This window comes from Nerophis lumbriciformis, linkage group LG02 (genome assembly GCF_033978685.3).
Source record: "Nerophis lumbriciformis linkage group LG02, RoL_Nlum_v2.1, whole genome shotgun sequence".
Classification (NCBI taxonomy): Eukaryota; Metazoa; Chordata; class Actinopteri; order Syngnathiformes; family Syngnathidae; genus Nerophis; species Nerophis lumbriciformis.
Window position 1 is genome coordinate 37,389,322 of NC_084549.2, and position 20,584 is coordinate 37,409,905.

The 20,584-nt window shown below is 42.7% G+C and overlaps 1 protein-coding gene across 2 annotated transcripts; it reads right to left on the minus strand.

The window, feature by feature from the left end:
- Window positions 1–317: 317 nt before the first annotated feature.
- LOC133608237 (homeodomain-interacting protein kinase 1-like) lies at window positions 318–19,844 on the minus strand. 2 transcript variants are annotated; one of them, XM_061963472.2, is made up of 8 exons: window positions 19,725–19,844; window positions 19,459–19,650; window positions 19,210–19,391; window positions 4,608–4,731; window positions 4,434–4,544; window positions 4,277–4,360; window positions 4,017–4,192; window positions 318–1,842 (listed from the first exon to the last, which is right to left on the minus strand). In XM_061963472.2, the coding sequence occupies exons 1-8, from the start codon at window positions 19,728–19,730 to the stop codon at window positions 1,554–1,556; spliced, it is 1,164 nt and encodes a 387-aa protein (XP_061819456.1). In that variant the 5' UTR covers window positions 19,731–19,844; the 3' UTR covers window positions 318–1,553. The 2 variants fall into 2 exon arrangements, with proteins under 2 accessions (XP_061819456.1, XP_061819511.1); XM_061963527.2 differs by having other exon boundaries at window positions 1,693–1,842; window positions 4,017–4,112.
- Between the last annotated feature and the right edge of the window lie 740 nt (window positions 19,845–20,584).

A 20,584-nucleotide genomic window follows, 5' to 3' on the forward strand; every position in this document is an offset into this window, starting at 1 on the left:
CGGTCTGGAACTCTCTCTAGGGGTGGGCGGAGGGAGGTCTGGAGGGGGGCTGAAACTTCCCATTTATTTTGGCCACAATGTTTTTCTTTATCCCCCACCTGGGGTTGTGTGGGCGGAAAAAAAGAAAAAAATTGTGACGGGGGCGGGACTTGAGTCTTGGGGGGCGGGGCATGAAATTTGGGACGTGGCTTGGACTGATTAGACCTGATTTCTAAAAACATGTTTTGATAATGTTTTATCAAAGACATGGCATTAGAGTTTTTAGCTGGAGGCGGGTGATTTAAAGAAAAAGTATTGAAAAAAAAATCCTGGTCTGTGATGTCATCATGGGGAAGCCGGGCAGACTGCTGCTTGCTTCCGCCCGGAGGGGGCGGGGCTTGTGGGAGCGGCGTGTCCTGCTGGCTCGCGGAAGTTTTTCCCCGTCCTTGGCGACGTTTCCGGGACGGGAGCGACGCGCCGATCGGCACCAGCTTGCCTTCATTCCCCCACATCATCCCCCTGTGCTCCCTGGGGGAAAAGCGCAGCGTCTCTGCCTCCATGGCGCGCAGCACCTCCCAAGAAGCTTCATCCACATTGTCCAACTCGGCCAACTTACTTGCGGAAAAGCGGGTCTGCTGACGACCTACTGTCAAGACTTGGTCTTGGGTGTGTGCTTTTCCGGGATGCAATGGAAAGTTGGCTCGGGCGAGACGGGAATGAAGGTACATGATTTATTAATTATTATAAAAAAAAAAAGGAATAAATGAAAGCGCGCACAGTGGCGGAGAATAAACTATGAAATCAAAAGACTATAGCAAAAAGTACAAATGAAAAACACGCACAATGGCGGAGAACAAACTATGAAACCAAAAAGACTATAAACATGGAACAAAAACTTACTTGGCTTGGACAAAAATAGTTGCATGGAGAATGGACATGGAAAGAAGTATCAGGCATGGACAGAGCATAAATGTGGTGAGGTTGTCAGAAAGACAAACTGAAAAACACTGAACTTAAATACTACAGACATGATTAACGAAAACAGGTGCGTGACTCAAGACGTGAAACAGGTGCGTGACGTGACAGGTGAAAACTAATGGGTTGCTATGGTGACAATCAAGAGTGCACAATGAGTCCAAACGTGGAACAGGTGAAACTAATGGGGTAATCATGGAAACAAGACAAGGGAGTGAAAAGACAGAAACTAAAGAGTCCTATAACTAAACAAAACATGATTACACAGACATGACACACACAACCATGCTGTGGGATTGATGTTTAGACTATTTAAAATGTTTGCATTTTATATCTGTTGCAAATTGTATTGTAATCAATAAGAACTTGAGAGTAGCAATGGAGTTACAGTCATGCTACGACTTGGCTGCAAAATGGTGCCGTGCCCTGGCCTACCTCTTCCAGTCGTCGTGCTGTGCTTAGACACAGATCAAAGAATTCATTCTAGTCAAACATGCAGTGCGATGTTACAGTTTGGACAATGAAGGATCCTTTACAACAGAATCAGTGATGTCTTGACCTGCAGGTACAAACTTCTGTTGAATCAAAGGGTTTGATATTTATTTCCTGAAGAAGGTCCCGCATGCAGTGCACACAAAAACCGGGATGTTTTTAGGTTGGTGGTTGTCCTGTGTTATATCTTCCTCGCTTTGTCCATCAGATGCTGATGCCTTTAAAGATGCGTCACTACTATTCAAATGTCCCGTGACTGCTATTCCATCACTGGAACATGCTGAGCTTAAAATTATGTCATATGTTGGCTTTTCCTCATCCTCGCTATCTGAGAGGAGCTCCTCTTCAAATCCTTCTATGGGGCACACTAGCATCTGATCGAAAGCGTTGTCCACACTAAAAGAAACACAACAATGATTCATTGAATAATCAGACACAGAAAATAATCCAATATTGTTACTATCAAACAATACAAATAAAACAGTCAGTAACTACAATATTTATATTGTTAAAGTAATAAATACACTGGCACTCTTCTGTAATTGTTACCTTTTTAACATGGGTACATCTGTACATGTCAAATTAATGTATGGCAACTTTGTTTTAAATACATGGTAAGTGTAATGCATGCTGCTGTGTACTTGGCAGAATGTTTTCCATACAGTAATCTATCTGTGGCAAATATATACCGTATTTTTCGGAGTATAAGTTGCACCGGAGTATAAGTCGCACCTGCCGAAAATGCATAATAAAGAAGGAAAAAAACATATATAAGTCGCACTGGAGCCCGGCCAAACTATGAAAAAAACTGCGACTTATAGTCCAAAAAATACGGTATATATTTTTTTTTCTCACTTGCACTCATCGAGGGCTTCTTTGTCTTGTCTTAACTTTCTTGTTGCCTCTTTTTGCACTGTTCTCCAAATCTAAACATTGGAACTATTTAACTGGCCTCAACGAAATTGACAAGATCTTGGGTTTGGGGAAACTGCTTGTCGTGATGGAAAGGTTGTTGCTGGACACACGACGGACTGTGGGGAGAAGAAGGAGTGCGGCGTGCCTGGCAACCTTTTCAGTCGAGGACGTGAAGATATCCACCTATTGGGAATTATGACAACAACACATCTGCTGATTGGAGCAAGCGTTGCTCTGGTTTGTCGACAAATTGGAAGTTGCTGGCAGTCTTCAAAGTACCCCAAAGCTGCCACAAATAATTGGAGGTTGCGGGAAGAACTGTGAACACTCTTGTGATTTGGATAGCATCGGACTGTCTGCCCCCAGGATGAATTTTGAGGATCAGTCATAGACAATTTAGAGTGAAAAGCAAATTTTATTTTCACTCTCAGACAAAACATTCTAACTTGGATTGTTTCCCTGGCTTCGAGACTCTCCCGAAGCACAGTGTGGCGAAGATACAACAAACTCCCTTCTTGTCTCTCATGGGCACACACCTGATGTTGTTGACTTTGGACTGACTAGCGACTGCATGACACGAAGGCCGCAGAACAGAGACAAGCGGCAGGCTTACACACACACGTGCATCCACAAAAAAATATACGCCACACACACATACCCCAACCCCCATCCAACGCCCTTGACGCAAATCCGTTAGGGGTGATGGACGGCTGGGCAGCGCCTGAAGAGCTGCAGCCTCTCACCGTAGCCCCCACTCTCTCCTCTCTGTTGCAAGTCTCGAGATGTACTGTATGTTGTAATATGAATATGTGCTTTGCTATGGAGGTTTTTCCCACTCAAGACTGGGCCCCCTTAGGAGCCCAGTCTAGATTGGATTTTTTTTACTCATCCTCCCCCAGCGTTTACCTTCTGTTCTGTAACTGTGTACACTGTTTGTTTGTATAATCTTGAACAGGTTTGTGCTGAAAACAAAGTTTTGTTGTACTTGTGCAATGACAATAAAGACCTACCTACCAACCTAGATGTGACACTACCTGTTACAATGCAATTTATTTGCCACTTGTAAAACAATTCTAGAAATGTCCCTATTTTTAAGAGCTATTTACTTATTTTTAGTCATTGACATTACAACATAATCTTAATTTTAGCAATTTTGGTTTATTTTAGTTAAAAAAAAATGTAATTGAGAAAATAACTACTCAAACAAGTGATTTGGGTATTCCCCGCATAGAACATCTTGTTTAAAGATTCTGCAATATCCCAAGAATGCTTAATTTAAGAATTGCAAGTTGACTATTGCTTGTTTTCAGAATAAAATACCTATTTCTATCTTAAAAATCCTGCTAATTTCTAGAAATCCATCCATCCATTTTCTACCGCTTGTCCCTTTCAGGGTCACGGGGGGTGCTGGAGCCTATCTCAGTTACATTCGGGTGGTAGGTGGGGTACAATTAAGACAGATTAAAAAATGAATCATATTTAATTGTGTTTTATCCAAAACAAATGGTAATCTTTTGACAACACTAATCTAAATATATTTGTTTTGCTATTTATGTTTCCTGCTCCCATGAAAATTAGATAGTGAAGTTATCTACAACCCCCAACCAACACCACAGATACATTAGATTGCAGTCCTGAGAGAAAGGTTTACTTACTAAGAGCTGGTGTGGCTCTCATGCACCAGATGAGCCATAGAGACATAGCGATGCTTCAGAGCCTCGGCAGGAGTGATTCTTCTCTCCGCTTGAATGCTGAGAAGACGTTTTATAAAGCTAACAAATTCATTTTGATCTTCACATTCACTGAACACTTCTCTCGTCTCTTTGCACTGCTGGGTTTTCATATACAAACAGAGATGGCTGCTCAGGTTATAAATGAAATAATACTGCATTTGATTCTTCCTCCAAAAACTTACAGTTCTCAGGGCATCCAGAGACTTTAACCTTATCTTCCATGTTTTAGTCTCTGCTCCAGTTGTAATCTCGTATTCATCTGGAGTCTAGAAGAGAAAAAAAACACTGCGTCCTAAATGTGATTGGTCAAAGTAGCAATGCAGTGAAAAAACAAAATACCTTTAACTTCCACTGTTCAAAGTTTAAGTGGGTAAAATACTTCTGGCTGTATTTTCCTGTTAAAAGGAGCGAGTCCGCCGGCTGCCCTCGTATTTGCACGATGGTTCTCATCTTCAGGGACAAACAATGTCATCATGGATCTATCTTAAAATGGAAATGTTCTGGCTTATTCACCATCTGGTACTCGCAAGTTGTTGCAAAAAGGTGTTGGCTGATGTGCAGGAAAGTGAGAACACAGCCGAGCGCCCACATGTCCACTTCCTCAGAAATTGGGAGGCCAAGAGTCACCTCGGGTGCTCTGTTTGTCGGGTCACAACACACAAGAAACACATGTTAGATTAATATTGTGCACCATTTATTGCAACTTGAAGTCTTATGTATTTCTGAATTGACATTTTAGACAGGTTAACTATTTTTTGCAATTGTGTGACACTTGAAACTAATATGCCCACAATGATACCTCCGTTTTCATATATCTACTTTTCCTATGATCATAAGAAAAAATCTTTGTAACTCAGTCTCTATGAAGAATGGATCATGGTTCTTTTAAAGTTGGGACACTAAATACAGATTCCAGCCTAGGAATCCTTCAGTTATCTATTGTGTGTGTGTGTGTGTGTGGTTTATTTGTTCATAAATTACATGGAGTGATGAACAACTTCACCTGCAGCTGTGGTTGCCAGGAATTCACCGTAAAAAAATACAGTCACAATGTGTAGGACAATATGGTAGGTTGATGTTGAATCCATTAATTTTACAATTGATAACTTTATTTGATTGCGGTCAATTACTATGAAAAAAACGATGTTGTTAGTTTACAATAAAAAAATTAAAAGAATGGCAGCTGTGTTTGCCAGGAATTTACCGTAAAACAATTTAGGGACGATTTTAGTGTTGCCAATCAACCTATCCCCTCGTGCATGTCTTTGGAGGTGGGAGGAAGCCGAAGTACCCAGAGAGAACCTACATGGTCTTGGGGAGAACATGCAAACTCTATGCAGAAAGACCCCCTGAGGCATGAGTGCTAACCACTCCATTATGTGCTGCACTATCACCAATACTAGTATCTGCAAAATGCCGGTGTTTCTGAGACATGTGAGCGGTACATGAGGATTTTAACTTGAAAGTATTTGTACAACCTTCCACTGGACAACTCACAACATGGCCTTCTGCAACATGTTCCTTCAAGTAATCTATTAAAAGTTGGCCTTAAATTGTCTGTAACTGTTTAATAGCTGCTTGCAACTAGTTCCAGCACACTTAAACCCACAGTGTGGTTCATTTTGATGCTGTTTGCAGTGAAGCACATTAATATAACCCTTCAATGTCTGATACCAAAAGTTAACTAGGCTAATGCTTAAACACAAACCCCTAAAACAATTAAGGTATGTTGTAAATTTAAATGTAGAATCTGCAAATCACCGTAAATTTAAGAGTATTTGTCATTGTGACATTACAGTATTTGCAAATGCGTTGTACAATTTGTCATTACCTTCACAGTAAAGTCATGTTTTTTCTACGTATTATAACCATTGTTATTTAGGTCATCTACTGTTTCTTGGTTTGCATGAACCCACTGCATTTACTACAGTGATAAACTAGATTTAATTTTACGGTATATATATACATATGTGTATATATATATATATATGGGACGGCGTGGCGAAGTTGGGAGAGTGGCCGTGCCAGCAATCTGAGGGTTACTGGTTCAATCCCCACCTTCTACCATCCTAGTCACGTCCGTTGTGTCCTTGAGCAAGACACTTCACCCTTGCTCCTGATGGGCCTGGTTAGCGCCTTGCATGGCAGCTCCCGCCATCAGTGTGTGTGTGTGTGTGAATGGGTGAATGTGGAAATAGTGTCAAAGCGCTTTGAGTTCCTTAAAAAAAAAGGTAGAAAAGCGCTATACAAGTACAACCCATTTACCATTTATATATATACACATATATATATATATATATATATATATATATATATATATATATATATATATATATATATATATATATATATGTATATATATATACACTATATATATACACCTATATATATATACACATGTATATATATATATATACACATGTATGTATATATATATATATATAAAAAAAAAAAAAATATATATATATATATATATATATATATATATATATATATATATATATATATATATATATATATATATGAAATACTGGACTTTTGGTGAATTCTAGCTGTAAATATACTCCTCCCCTCTTAACCACGCCCCCCATCTCCCGAATTCGGAGGTCTCAAGTTTGGCAAGTATGTAGCATTTAAATAGACCCCCTTTTTAGACCAGTTGATCTGCCGTTTCTTTTCTTTTCTCCTCTGGCCCCCTCTCCCTTGTGGAGGGGGGGGACACAGGTCTGGTGGCCATGGATGAAGTGCTGGCTGTCCAGAGTCGGGACCCGGGGTGGACCGCTCGCCTGTGCTGCTGACTGAGTCCACTATGGACTGGACTCTCACTATTATGTTACTACTTTCACAATATTATATCAGACCCACTCGACGTCCATTGCACCCGGTCTCCCCTAGAGGGGGGGGGGGGGGGGGGGGGGGGGGGTCACCCACATATGCGGTCCTCTCCAAGGTTTCTCATTGTCTTTCACATCGACGTCCCATTGGGGTTGTGAGTTTTTCCCTTGCCCTGATGTGGGCTCTGTACCACGGATGTCGTTGTGGCTTGTGCAGCCCTTTGAGACACTTGTGATTTAGGGCTATATAAATAAACATTGATTGATTGATTGATTGAGACACTTGTGATTTAGAGCTATATAAATAGACATTGATTGATTGATTGAAAACTCTTCCTCTTCCTTCCTAATCTTCTATGCGCAATAATTCTGTTAAAAAAATGTCACAAGATTGCACAAAATCCTTGAAATTGCCACAGATGCGCCACTACCGAGACCGACTATAGTGGAAGCCATGTTTACTTCTGTAAACACTGCAGCGCGACGTCATGACGTTATGTCCGCATGCGGGTCAGATTGCATTCATATTAAAGAATCACATTTTTTGGTAAATTGAACAACCTCTAAAAAAATCGGATTCAACAAAAAAATCCAAATTGGACATCTGACCCTGCAGTGTGAATGTAGCCTTAGGCAGACAGACTTTCAGACAGACTTTGCACTTTTTACATTTTGTTTAGTCCACCATCTACAATCCTTATGTGAGACAAGAACACACAGTGCTTTCCCTTTCTGTGCATTCTAAATACTGAAAAACTGCTTGTTAGTTAACGATGCAGGTAATAGGGATAGGATCTATTCCGCCTATAAAGTCCTCTAAAAAACATTTAAAAAGCTCCAACACCATTTTATGTACATGCTGTAAGTATGCATGTAATGTAGTAATAGGCATGTTCATAATGACATGTAATATTTACAGTTTTTTGCTCATTTTAAGCACTACCGAAACTTAAGTACTGGGCATATTTATTTTACAGAGCACATAGAAATAGTAGCGTTCGTTGTTTTGGGCTAAACGTTTCAAATAAAACCATGAAACAGTGACTTACAATGTGTGCTGTCACTGGGAATCTGACTGTCTGGATGTTGTATCTTTCAGCACTCAGAATAATATTCACTCCTCAGATTAAAAAAAAATGCTTCTTAGCAATGTTGTGATGATCTTATGTTGCGTTCCATTTGCAGAGAGACAAGTTGAAAGCCATGTAATATCAAAATGGTAGCATGTGGATTTCAACGTTGATCAACTTGGTGCCACAACTAAACAGGTGAGATGCAGGTTTTATCATCGAGCATTTACTTTTACTAACTCAAAAGGCAATGCAGCAGCTCAGGCTCCTTTTTCTTTATTTCATTGCGGGTTGCAACCAACGTTATTAGCAACTCAAGCTAGCTAGTAGCTAGTAGCTGGCTTCTCGCTAGTGGTCAGAGGAGCAGTGTAAACAGGGTGATGTCACTACACCAGAAAAATAGTTCCTCTGTGTTAGTTCTAACAATAACAATGTTGCTATAGTTTGCTGTAATATGCAGAGCACGGCATGTAAATGAAGTGATGTTGGTGTTTTTTGTATATTTTTTAGAGCGCCTTATAGGCCGAGTAGATGAATACCATTACCTGGATAGTTAGTTGCAAAGTTCTAGCAGTTTTGCAGTATCTAACATGCTCAGGAATGGGAAAGATACGTGTGTTCTTGTCCCACATAAGGGTGGTGGATGGTGGAAAAAATTCCAAAAAATTAAAATTACCCACCGTCGGGCCAAATAAAGTTGCAAGTATCAGCACTTTTACAAAAACAACACTTACATAAACAATTGGACACTGAAGTTACGTTTCGCAAACTTGTACTTTCAATCATCACAGTCGTTCTAACAGTGCACGCACAACAGTATCAATGTGCAATTTAATGGGAACACAAATTACAACACTTTAACCCTTGTGTAATGTTCATATTTTTGTTACTCAGCCAGCATTTGTGGGTCTGATGGACCTGTTGCATTTTGTGGCTTTTAATGCCTCTGTCATAACGTGGACTGTGAGGGTTTTGTTTTCCCAAAATGCAAGTAAAGTTGGACTGGACATGGCGTGAAGGTAAAGACATGATTTATTTTTAACTCTAAAATACAAAAAAAAGTGCAAACAAAAGGCGCGCACAAAGGCGGAGAACAAACTTGACTAATGAAACAAAAACTAGCACTTGGGCAAAAAACTATGAACAATAAACAAAAACTTACTTGGAACGCAGGGAACTATGGCATAGATTTCAAAGGTAGCGTGGAGGTACAGAAGTAGCATGGGTGTCAGAAGCAAACAGAGTTAGTAAGGATAATGTCACCAGAACGATCAACAGAAAAAGACAGGCTTAAATAACAGTGACATGATTAGTGACAGGTGCGCGAGTGTAAAACATGAGACAGGTGCGTGACATGAGGACAGGTGAAAACTAATGGGTTGTCATGGAAACAAAACAAACAAGAGTGCACAAAGGGTCCAAAAACCAAACCGAACATGACCAAAACAAAACATGATCACACAGACATGACAGCCTCACAATCAAACACTTTTATGTTAAAATACTGAACAGATGTTTACCTTATTCCAATAAACATCTGTTCAGTATTTTAACATAAAAGTGTTTGATAGTGAGGTATTAAAAGCCACAAAATGCAACTGGTCCATCAGACCCACAAACGCTGGCTGAGTAACAACAATATGAACGTTGCACGGAAAATTTCTCTGCCAGTTTCTGCATCCCACAGGGATTATTCTTTTGTGTTTCTGCACCTGCGGTTCCCACACAAGGTTGCAACATTGTTTGTCAACACTGTCTGCTCTCATTTTCTCGCACATTTGGCCCTCTGATGTTCTGTCTACCTACACTCTGTCCTCCTCCTGTCTAGGCCTGCTGTGTGTGTGTGTGTGTGTGTGTGTGTGTGTGTGTGTGTGTGTGTGTGTGTGTGTGTGTGTGAGGGGGGGGGGGGGGGGGGGTGCGTGTGGTACACAGAACATACATTTCCACACTTCTATTAGCCCCAGGTCCACTGGACCCAGACATCTTATATGTAATAGAAATGTGTAGGGGGGGTGTATGGTGTGTGGTCATTAAATATGTATTCTGATATATGTTCTTCAAATGAGCCAAAGTCAGTGAGTTTCAGTTTGAAAAATGATTTAATTGTATAATTTTTCTTTTAATAAAAAATTAAAATGGGTCCCACAGACCCAAACACCACACAAGGGTTACCGTAAATAGTTCTTTGAATATAACATCTTTTGAAGCTATTCCGATGTCATTTAAAATGTATATACAGTAAACTATTTTGGTCCCAGTATAGACCCCTGAGGAACACCTTACAGGCGTACACTATAACTAATAATGATGATGTGTGTTTTCTCAGCTTCACTAATTGTTTTCTGTTTGTCAAGCAAATTTCCAATCGGTTCAAAACCACCTCTTCTAATTAGTTAATTTAAATATTATGTTTACAATATTAGACCTCGATGAAGAACACAAACAAAGGACCCAGATTTACCTCGCCCGGACGCGGGTCACCGGGGCCCCCCTCTGGAGCCAGGCCCGGAGGTGGGGCACGATGGCGAGCGCCTGTCCCCATGGGGCCCGGCCGGGCACAGCCCGAAGAGGCAACGTGGGTCCCCCCTCCAATGGGCTCACCACCCATAGCAGGGGCCATAGAGGTTGGGTGCAGTGTGACCTGGGCGGCAGCCGAGGGCAGGGCACTTGGCGGTCCGATCCTCGGCTACATAAGCTGGCTCTTGGGACGTGGAACGTCACTTCGCTGGGGGGGAAGGAGCCTGAGCTAGTGCGTCAGGTGGAGAAGTTCCGGCTAGACATAGTCGGACTCACTTCGACGCACAGCAAGGGCTCTGGAACCACTTCTCTTGAGAGGGTCTGGACTCTCTTCCACTCTGGCGTTGCCGGCAGTGAGAGGCGACGGGCTGGGGTGGCAATTCTTGTTGCCCCTCGGCTCAAAGCCTGCACGTTGGAGTTCAACCCGGTGGACGAGAGGGTAGATTCCCTCCGCCTTCGGGTGGGGGGACGGGTCCTGACTGTTGTTTGCGTTTACGCGCCAAACGGCAGCTCAGAGTACCCACCCTTTTTGGATTCACTCGAGGGAGTACTGGAGAGTGCTCCCCCGGGTGATTCCCTCGTTCTACTGGGGGACTTCAACGCTCTTGTTGGCAGCGACAGTGAAACCTGGAGAGGTGTGATTGGGAAGAATGGCCGCCCGGATCTGAACCCGAGTGGTGTTCTGTTATTGGACTTTTGTGCTCGTCACAGATTGTCGATAACAAACACCATGTTCAAACATAAGGGTGTCCATATGTGCACTTGGCACCAGGACACCCTAGGCCGCAGTTCCATGATCGACTTTGTAGTTGTGTCATCGGATTTGCGGTCTCATGTTTTGGACACCCGGGTGAAGAGAGGGGCGGAGCTTTCTACCGATCACCACCTGGTGGTGAGTTGGCTGCGATGGTGGGGGAGGATGCCGGACAGACCTGGCAGGCCCAAACGCATTGTGAGGGTTTGCTGGGAACGCCTGGCAGAGTCTCCTGTCAGAGAGAGTTTCAATTCCCACCTCCGGAAGAACTTTGAACATGTCACGAGGGAGGTGCTGGACATTGAGTCCGAGTGGACGATGTTCCGTACCTCTGTTGTCGAGGCGGCCGATTGGAGCTGTGGCCGCAAGGTAGTTGGTGCCTGTCGTGGCGGTAATCCTAGAACCCGTTGGTGGACGCCGGTGGTGAGGGATGCCGTCAGGCTGAAGAAGGAGTCCTATCGGGTTCTTTTGGCTCATGGGACTCCTGAGGCAGCAGACAGGTACCAACAGGCCAAGCGGTGTGCGGCTTCAGCGGTCGCGGAGGCAAAAACTCGGACATGGGAGGAGGAAAAAGACTTCCGGACGGCTTCGAAGCAATTCTGGACCACCATCCGCCGCCTCAGGAAGGGGAAGCAGTGCAGTGTCAACACCGTGTATGGTGGGGATGGTGCTCTGCTGACCTCGACTGCGGATGTTGTGGATCGGTGGAGGGAATACTTCGAAGACCTCCTCAATGCTACCAGCACGTCTTCCGATGAGGAAGCAGGGCCTGGGGAATTCTGTGGTGGGCTCTCCTATTTCTGGGGCTGAGGTTGCCGAGGTAGTTAAAAAGCTCCTCGGTGGCAAGGCCCCGGGGGTGGATGAGAACCGCCCGGAGTTCCTTAAGGCTCTGGATGTTGTGGGGCTGTCTTGGTTGACAAGACTCTGCAACATCGCGTGGACATCGGGGGCGGTACCTCTGGATTGGCAGACCGGGGTGGTGGTTCCTCTCTTTAAGAAGGGGAACCGGAGGGTGTGTTCCAACTATCGTGGGATCACACTCCTCAGCCTTCCCGGTAAGGTCTATTCAGGTGTACTGGAGAGGAGGCTACGCCGGATAGTCGAACCTCGGATTCAGGAGGAACAGTGTGGTTTTCGTCCTGGTCGTGGAACTGTGGACCAGCTCTATACTCTCGGCAGGGTCCTTGAGGGTGCATGGGAGTTTGCCCAACCAGTCTACATGTGCTTTGTGGACTTGGAGAAGGCATTCGACCGTGTACCCCGGGAGTGCTCAGAGAGTATGGGGTAACAGACTGTCTTATTGTGGCAGTTCGCTCTCTGTATAATCAGTGTCAGAGCTTGGTCCGCATTGCCGGCAGTAAGTCGGACACGTTTCCAGTGAGGGTTGGACTCCGCCAAGGCTGCCCTTTGTCACCGATTCTGTTCATAACCTTTATGGACACAATTTCTAGGCGCAGCCAGGGTGTTGAGGGAATCTGGTTTGGTGGCTGCAGGATTAGGTCTCTGCTATTTGCAGATGATGTGGTCCTGATGGCTTCCTCCGGCCAAGATCTTCAGCTCTCACTGGATCGGTTCGCAGCCGAGTGTGAAGCGACTGGGATGGGAATCAGCACCTCCAAGTCCGAGTCCATGGTTCTCTCCCGGAAAAGGGTGGAGTGCCATCTCCGGGTTGGGGAGGAGATCTTGCCCCAAGTGGAGGAGTTCAAGTACCTCGGAGTCTTGTTCACGAGTGGGGAAAGAGTGGATCGTGAGATCGACAGGCGGATCGGTGCGGCGTCTTCAGTAATGCGGACGCTGTATCGATCCGTTGTGGTGAAGAAGGAGCTGAGCCGGAAGGCAAAGCTCTCGATTTACCGGTCGATCTACGTTCCCATCCTCACCTATGGTCATGAGCTTTGGGTCATGACCGAAAGGACAAGATCACGGGTACAAGCGGCCGAAATGAGTTTCCTCCACCGAGTGGCGGGGCTCTCCCTTAGAGATAGGGTGAGAAGCTCTGTCATTCGGGGGGAGCTCAAAGTAAAGCCGCTGCTCCTCCACATCGAGAGGAGCCAGATGAAGTGGTTCGGGCATCTGGTCAGGATGCCACCCGAACGCCTCCCTAGGAAGGTGTTTCGGGCACGTCCGACCGGTAGGAGGCCACGGGGAAGACCCAGGACACGCTGGGAAGACTATCTCTCCCGGCTGGCCTGGGAACGCCTCGGGATCCCCCGGGAGGAGCTGGACGAAGTGGCTGGGGAGAGGGAAGTCTGGGCTTCCCTGCTTAAGCTGCTGCCCCCGCGACCCGACCTCGGATAAGCGGAAGAAGATGGATGAATGGATGGGTTTACAATATTATATCAAAAGCATGAGAACATTCTGATATCCTTATTTGATCTACACATTTAACATTTTACAGTTGAAAAAGTTGTGTCATAAAGTTGTGTCATAAAGTTTATACGAACATTCCAAACAAATCAACTTTCGGACTGATTGTTAGACAAAGTTTGAAAAAAACTCAGTTGACTTGCACTAATAAATAATATGAAATATAGAACTGTCATTTTAGAATATGCTCATCAGGAATTAAAAGATCATTGAGAAAAAAAACCCTGCAGATTGAATTTATTCAGTTCATTAAAGAAGTGGGATAACCTGCACCAAGTTCCAAACATAACAGGGCCTGTATAGTATACACTAGACATGATGTTCATTCACATGACCTTTGAACTTTGCCACATAGAATGAACTTAATGCCCCATAACACATTTAAACCTTCATACATTTTGGCTTCATCAGAAGATGTTGTATTTATTATTCATCTCTCCTATGTTGCCTTCACCTGTATGCTTGTTGTGTTCAATATTTGAAATTAAACATTTTGTTTTAATATTTTGTGTCCAGTGATGAAGTTGCCGACTTTTTCCAGCAGGAGGCAGTGCAGGACAGACAAAAAGCAGTGTTTAGTGAGGGACGGTAAATGTATGAATGTATTAGTGTGATGTAAATACATTATAGATTGTCAATATAAGTGTTGTATGATGTAAATATGTATAAAAGATTGTGTCACGCTGTATTACTCAGGCTGCACTACAGTGTCTATTCACAGGCGCAATCCCACTACTGAGCGGTACGGGGGCTTTGACCTGCTCCGTTACCGACCTGGGCCGGTGCACCCCTCCTTAGACGACCTGGTAGTCCCGAGCTCCCCCAGGAGCACCATATCGGTACCGAACTTAGTACGGACACCCGATCGACATAGTCCACTGCAGCTCAGAACTCCTGAACTCAAACGATCCTCCAACCTCAGCCTCCCAGTGGCTTGGATTACAGGCGCGCGCCACCGCACCCGGCGAGGAAGACCTTTTTATTTGTACCATAGTGACGTCACTAGAAGGTATGACGCCCTCTAGTGGTATTATGTGGAAAATAAAAGGCCTTCTTTTTTTTAATCAACCAAAAAGGTGAAAGATTGAAACTTGGCAAACATCTGCCTACAGACCTTAACTATGTTGATGTAGCTGGGAGTTGACTAGAACCAAATACTTTATGTAGGTGTATCAGGTAGTAGAAACTATTTCTTACAAGTTCCTTGTCAGGTTCCGGTTTGAATGACAAAAAAGGAAGTCTGAGTCAAAGTCTAAGTCTAAGACTAATTTTATTGATTTTAATTTTTTGTGTCTGTTTTTTTAAAATGATATTGCCATTTTCACCTTTTTTCCTGTTTTTCTGTTTTGGGACAACAGATGCAGCCAGTAAACTATAACCTGGCTCATTTGTAATTTGTAAATCTGATTGTGCATCAATGTGCAATACGTTTGAAATTTGAGATATGTACAACGTACACATCTTGTTTTAATACATTAAAAAAATAGGCCTTTTAATTATGTACAAGACAATAAAAGGAATACGGATTCACAACAAAGAAAGAGGTTTGGTGGAAAATAATACTGCTTTTTCTTTGGTGTGCAAAACTTTCACTCAGTGTACTAAGATACTGTTTTTGTTGTATTATTTATCTATTCATGGTGAAATTGTTAGTATTCTTACTCATTGGTATATTCTACAGTATCCTTGTTAGTATTTATTGCTAATTGTTCGTCTTTAATCACTTTTTTACTTGTAGTACTGTAAGTGAAAATCTGCAATGCACCCACATCATTTCCCCATTGTGAGATAAGTAAAAGTCTATCCTACAAGTCGCTATTGCTCCCGGGGACGTCACTAAAGTGCAAGTAAAAAAAGCAGCATTAGTAAGGGTCTTCCTCGCCGGGTGCGGTGGCGCGCGCCTGTAATCCAAGCTACTGGGAGGCTGAGGTTGGAGGATCGTTTGAGCTCAGGAGGTCTGAGCTGCAGTGGACTATGTCGATCGAGTGTCCGCACTAAGTTCGGTACCGATATGGTGCTCCTGGGGGAGTTCGGGACTACCAGGTCGTCTAAGGAGGGGTGCACCGGCCCAGGTCGGAAACGGAGCAGGTCAAAACCCCCGTACCGCTCAGTAGTGGGATCGCGCCTGTGAATAGACACTGTAGTGCAGCCTGAGTAATACAACGTGACACAATCTTTTATACATCATAATTACATCATGCAACACTTATATTGACAATCTATAATGTATTTACATCACACTAATACATTCATACATTTACTTTCCCTCACTAAACACTGCTTTTTGTCTGTCCTACACTGCCTCCTCCTGGAGGAAGTTGGCAACTTCATCACTGGTCAAGTATGTGTCAGAGTGATATTGAACATAATACGCACATACAGATGAAGGGAACATTAGAGAAAGCTGAGTGACATACGAAATATAACATTTTCTGATGAAGGCTAAGAGGTATGAGAGGTAAGTTTGTCATGGATGATCAAAGATTTATTTTCAATTTCTAATGTATATATTGCTATCCATCCATCCATCTTCTTCCGCTTATCCGAGGTCGGGTCGTGGGGGCAGCAGCCTAAGCAGGGAAGCCCAGACTTCCCTCTCCCCAGCCACCTTGCCCAGCTCTTCCCGGGGGATCCCGAGGCGTTCTCAGGCCAGCCGGGAGACAAAGTCTTCCCAACGTGTCCTGGGTCTTCCCCGTGGCCTCCTACCGGTCGGACGTGCCCTAAACACCTCCCTAGGGAGGCATTCAGGTGGCATCCTGACCAGATGCCCGAACCTACATTTCATGTCAATGAGTTAGTGAAAGTAAACTTTTTTCAAACGTGGATTGGTCAATGAAACACCCAAAAATCCAAAATTTTAAGAATGTTTGACATGTCACTACTGATATAAATAAGATTAAATAATTAATAGAGCTCATATAAATAATACATTTCTCAATTTTCTACCGCTTATCCTTTATTTGTGTGTTCATACATCCTTGCGGTGTCTACATTGTTAATTTGCATTGTTGTTTTCATATCTTCTTGGTAATTGCAAAATAGTATTAATACATTCTCTTAACCTCAAACCTTTTTATTTGTCTCAGAGTTTAATTTGTACTGCATGCCATTGTTGACTACTGTGATATGTTACTTTACCTGACTGTGGTAAAAATACATATTTTCAGTTTGCAGCATGAAAAGATTACAGGATATTTTTACTTTGTCTTTAGGTCCTTACGTATAGACAAAGTAAACAATGACGATTGCTACGGATTTGCCAATATATTTTGTCAAGTTACAGTAATCGTTCCTCACATATGCTAAAAAGGTCGGGCAAAATGCCCCAAACATGTGATTTTTTATAGCAAAATAGTGTTTTTTACAAATGTGTTTTGTATTTATCACTGTTGTGGGTAACTCACTCCAATACTGTCTTATCATTTGAAGTCTATGTGAGTGACATGAAAATAAAACTGCATTTTTACAAATGCTTGCTTTATTTTAATGAATGGGGATACATTTTTAACCTGACTCTCGGCAGATCATTGTAGTTCGCTGAGCTCCACACAAGGATCTGGGATTTCTCAATAGGATATGTATTTCAAAAGGCGGGGCCTTGTAAAAAAAATCATTGTATGTGATTGGATAAACCACTTGTCCGTTATCTTGAATGACGTGTTACTTCAACCACTCACATCGAACTCAACCCGTGACGCTGATGAGAGGGACGCTGGGAAATCCAAACCCGGTCGGAAGAGCCAAAACATCCTTGCCACCAATAAATGCCTTCAAAACCGTTCTCTGTTCATCTTTTAAATAATTAATATTCGATAGATTCGACAAAACAGTTGCAATAGCAGAATCAATGTCAGCACATGACGCAGCAAGGGCTGTTGTTTGAATCAAACAGTCGCTTCGGCGTTACGTCACATCTATCAAATCCCGCCCGGCGATCCTGATTGGTTTATTATTTTTTGCTATCTTGAAGGAGTTTGCAACGCCTTTGTGTCCAGATCCTTGTGTGGAGCTCAGCGAACTACAAGGATCTGGCAAGAGGTCAGGTTAATATGTTTTGACCGAAGTGTGTCATTTTGCAAATGATCTATGACTTAAAAAAATGATTGCGGGGTTTGGAAAAGTGTGTATATCTTTTGAAAAAAGACACGCAGTTAGTAAAATTGTGTCTAAGCAAATGGAAAAGCACACAAAGTAGCACAGCAGCGCTGTTCTGCTGACTACATGAACACCAGAGATCGATCAGCCCGCACACAATTGATGTGCTGCTGTTAGAAAAATTATGTATATATTATCATCATAACTTTATGCTTAAGGGCCGTACTATAAAGTACCGGTATTGTCAATTTGTGCAGAGCTAGCAATCCGAAAGATTGCTAGCCTCTTTATCAGTGTTGTGTCCAGACTCGGTCTGCTGGCTGCCAAGGCCGAACATTTGGTTCCAAGACCAGACACAGCAGAGACTGGGCGATTGCACCAAGTGTCAACATATTTGCATTTTTGTATAACCATATATTGTGTCTTACTGGAGTTGTCGAGATTACCCCCCTTACCTCAGTCACCTGATGTAAAAGGGCCATTTCCTAATAAACAGAGGAGGCGCGTGGGCTTTTTTTTAGAACATAGTTTGGATCTGTAACTAGAGTACAGCCTAAAACACGTGTCTCCTCATGAGCTAAATTGAACTCTGTCTCTGATTGATTCCTTGCTTCTTGTCTGATTAATAGATGTCATCAGTGTTTGCACCTGACATCTGCCTGGCACAAAATGGCCACACAATGGGGTGGAATGAAACGTTCGTACTCTGAGACAAGGTTCATGCAATAAACATTTTTCGTAAATTAAAACGTTTGTGTAATGAGGGTTAATAAATCGAGGTTCCACTATATTTCATATTGTTTTCTGCCAGCAAATATGTGTCAGCGCCCTATAAAATGTGTCAAGTGTTAACATTTTTTGTCTGGAACAGAACAATTGTTCTTGTGGGAGAATAACATTGATCTGCGTACGATTCCATCTTTGTCTAAACCAGGGGTCGGGAACCTTTTTGGCTGAGAGAGCCATGAAAGCCAAATATTTTAAAATGTATTTCCGTGAGAGCCGTATAATATTTTTTAACAATGAATACAACTAAATGCGTGCATTTTTAAGTAAGAACAACATTTTTAGAGTATAATGAGTCTCTTATTCTTTTTAATAACAATGTTGTTCTGAAGCTAACCAATAATAAATGAAATACTTCTTACCATTAATGCGACTTCTGGTGCTGCATGGTTTTGCCGATGGCTTTGTAGTCTGGTTGATACGTGGTTATTTTTAACACTGTGATTACCAGCGGAATTATTCATTACTTATCGTGTTAAGCAGTGTCAGCTAAGATTGATCTGAGAGCCAGATGCAGTCATCAAAAGAGCCACATCTGGTTCTAGAGCCATAGGTTCCCTACCCCTGGTCTAACCTGTTGGAACAGATTACCAATGAAAAAAACAGAGGCACCCTGGTGTAAGAGCTAATATTTGCATTTAACACAAGTTTTATGAATACATTTAAATATCTTTAAAGTGGCTTGAACTTACCGGTATCCCATGGGCTGGATGGTCATTCCTAGCGTGACTGTGGAGGTGTGAAGGGAGCAGCCGAAATCGATTAATTTAACCCTGAATGGCTCACAGGAATGGTTTACCAGCATGATGTTGTCAGGCTTCAAGTCTGCATGAATGACTCCAATACCTTTCAGCGCCTCAAAGGCTGTGAGCAACTGTGAGACGAGTGGGGAGAATGTGTACAGGATATTTACAATAGGTCATCGTGGCTTTCGTCTTTACCTGGTGTGTTATCGGCCGTATCTCACTGATAGACAGCGGCTTCTTGCGTTTCTTGACGACGAAATCGAAAAGGCTCACGTCAAGCATTTCAAAAGCCAAACACGTAAACCCTTCGTGTTCAAAGTTTTCTATAAACCTAACAATGCTCTTTTTTACTGGGTCGAGAGCGCTCACAATTTCAAGCATTTTGATCTGCAGACAAAACAAGACGGATTAGCAATAAGTCAAAACCTAATAGGAGTTAATATTGAACGATAATGTAATACCTCCATTTTGGATATCACATTCGACTTGGTTTTGAGGACCTTGAGCGCCACAGTCTGTGACGTACCTAAGTTTACACACTGGGCAACTTTACCAAAGCTGCCTTCACCAATTAGCTCCTTAACCAGGTAGGTGTTTGTTTGACTGCTCAGGATGTTGGCTTGGAGCTTCTCAAATGGCTTTAGTTTTTTCTTCTGATCTATGAGTGGAGATGAAGACACTCAAGCATTGATGGTCATGGAGTCAGTGATCAGTAGCATGCATAAATACAGCAAACATTTACAAGTATTTACCAGATTTAGACGATTGTTGAATATTGCAGTTTGAACCCATTGCCCTTTTGTCATGATTATTTTCATTTTATTTAAAAGTGAAGAGAAGATAATCAAATTCAGTACCATAACCACTCTATGATGTGATATCATGTGATCATGGATGATGATATCATAGTCCATGATGTCGCTTGCAAGTCAGATGTTGTCATGTATTAAAATGTTGCAACGTGCTATGACATGATTTAGTAAGCTACCAATGGAATGGTCACAACAAATGTAAACGCCACAACACAACAACTTTAAGCCACAACAGAAGTGAGGGACACAACAGAGTTTCGCCGACGGACCAAGTGGCTAAGGCGAAAAGTCGAAAATGATTAAATGAACGCAGTTTGAAAAGTAAGTGAAAGTAAGTTATTGTGATAAAGTCACTTTCTGACTGTCATGAATCATCAATAATGTACTTTTCGAAGTATTTGTTTGTGACGCAATTATTTCACTGCGAGCCTATATGTCAGGTTTGCTGCAGACCTATATCACTACCTGTAACTTATTATAACTTCCGTTGTGACTTAAAGTTGTTATGT

What these genes read in the sequence shown, in the direction of transcription:
- LOC133608237 (XM_061963472.2), bottom strand. An exon ending in CAACTTGCGAGTACCAGATG is followed by an intron (nt 4,545 to 4,607) that starts GTGAATAAGCCA and finishes TTGTCCCTGAAG; the next exon opens with ATGAGAACCATCGTGCAAAT. An exon ending in GAGAGCCACACCAGCTCTTA is followed by an intron (nt 1,843 to 4,016) that starts GTAAGTAAACCT and finishes TGTTTCTTTTAG; the next exon opens with TGTGGACAACGCTTTCGATC.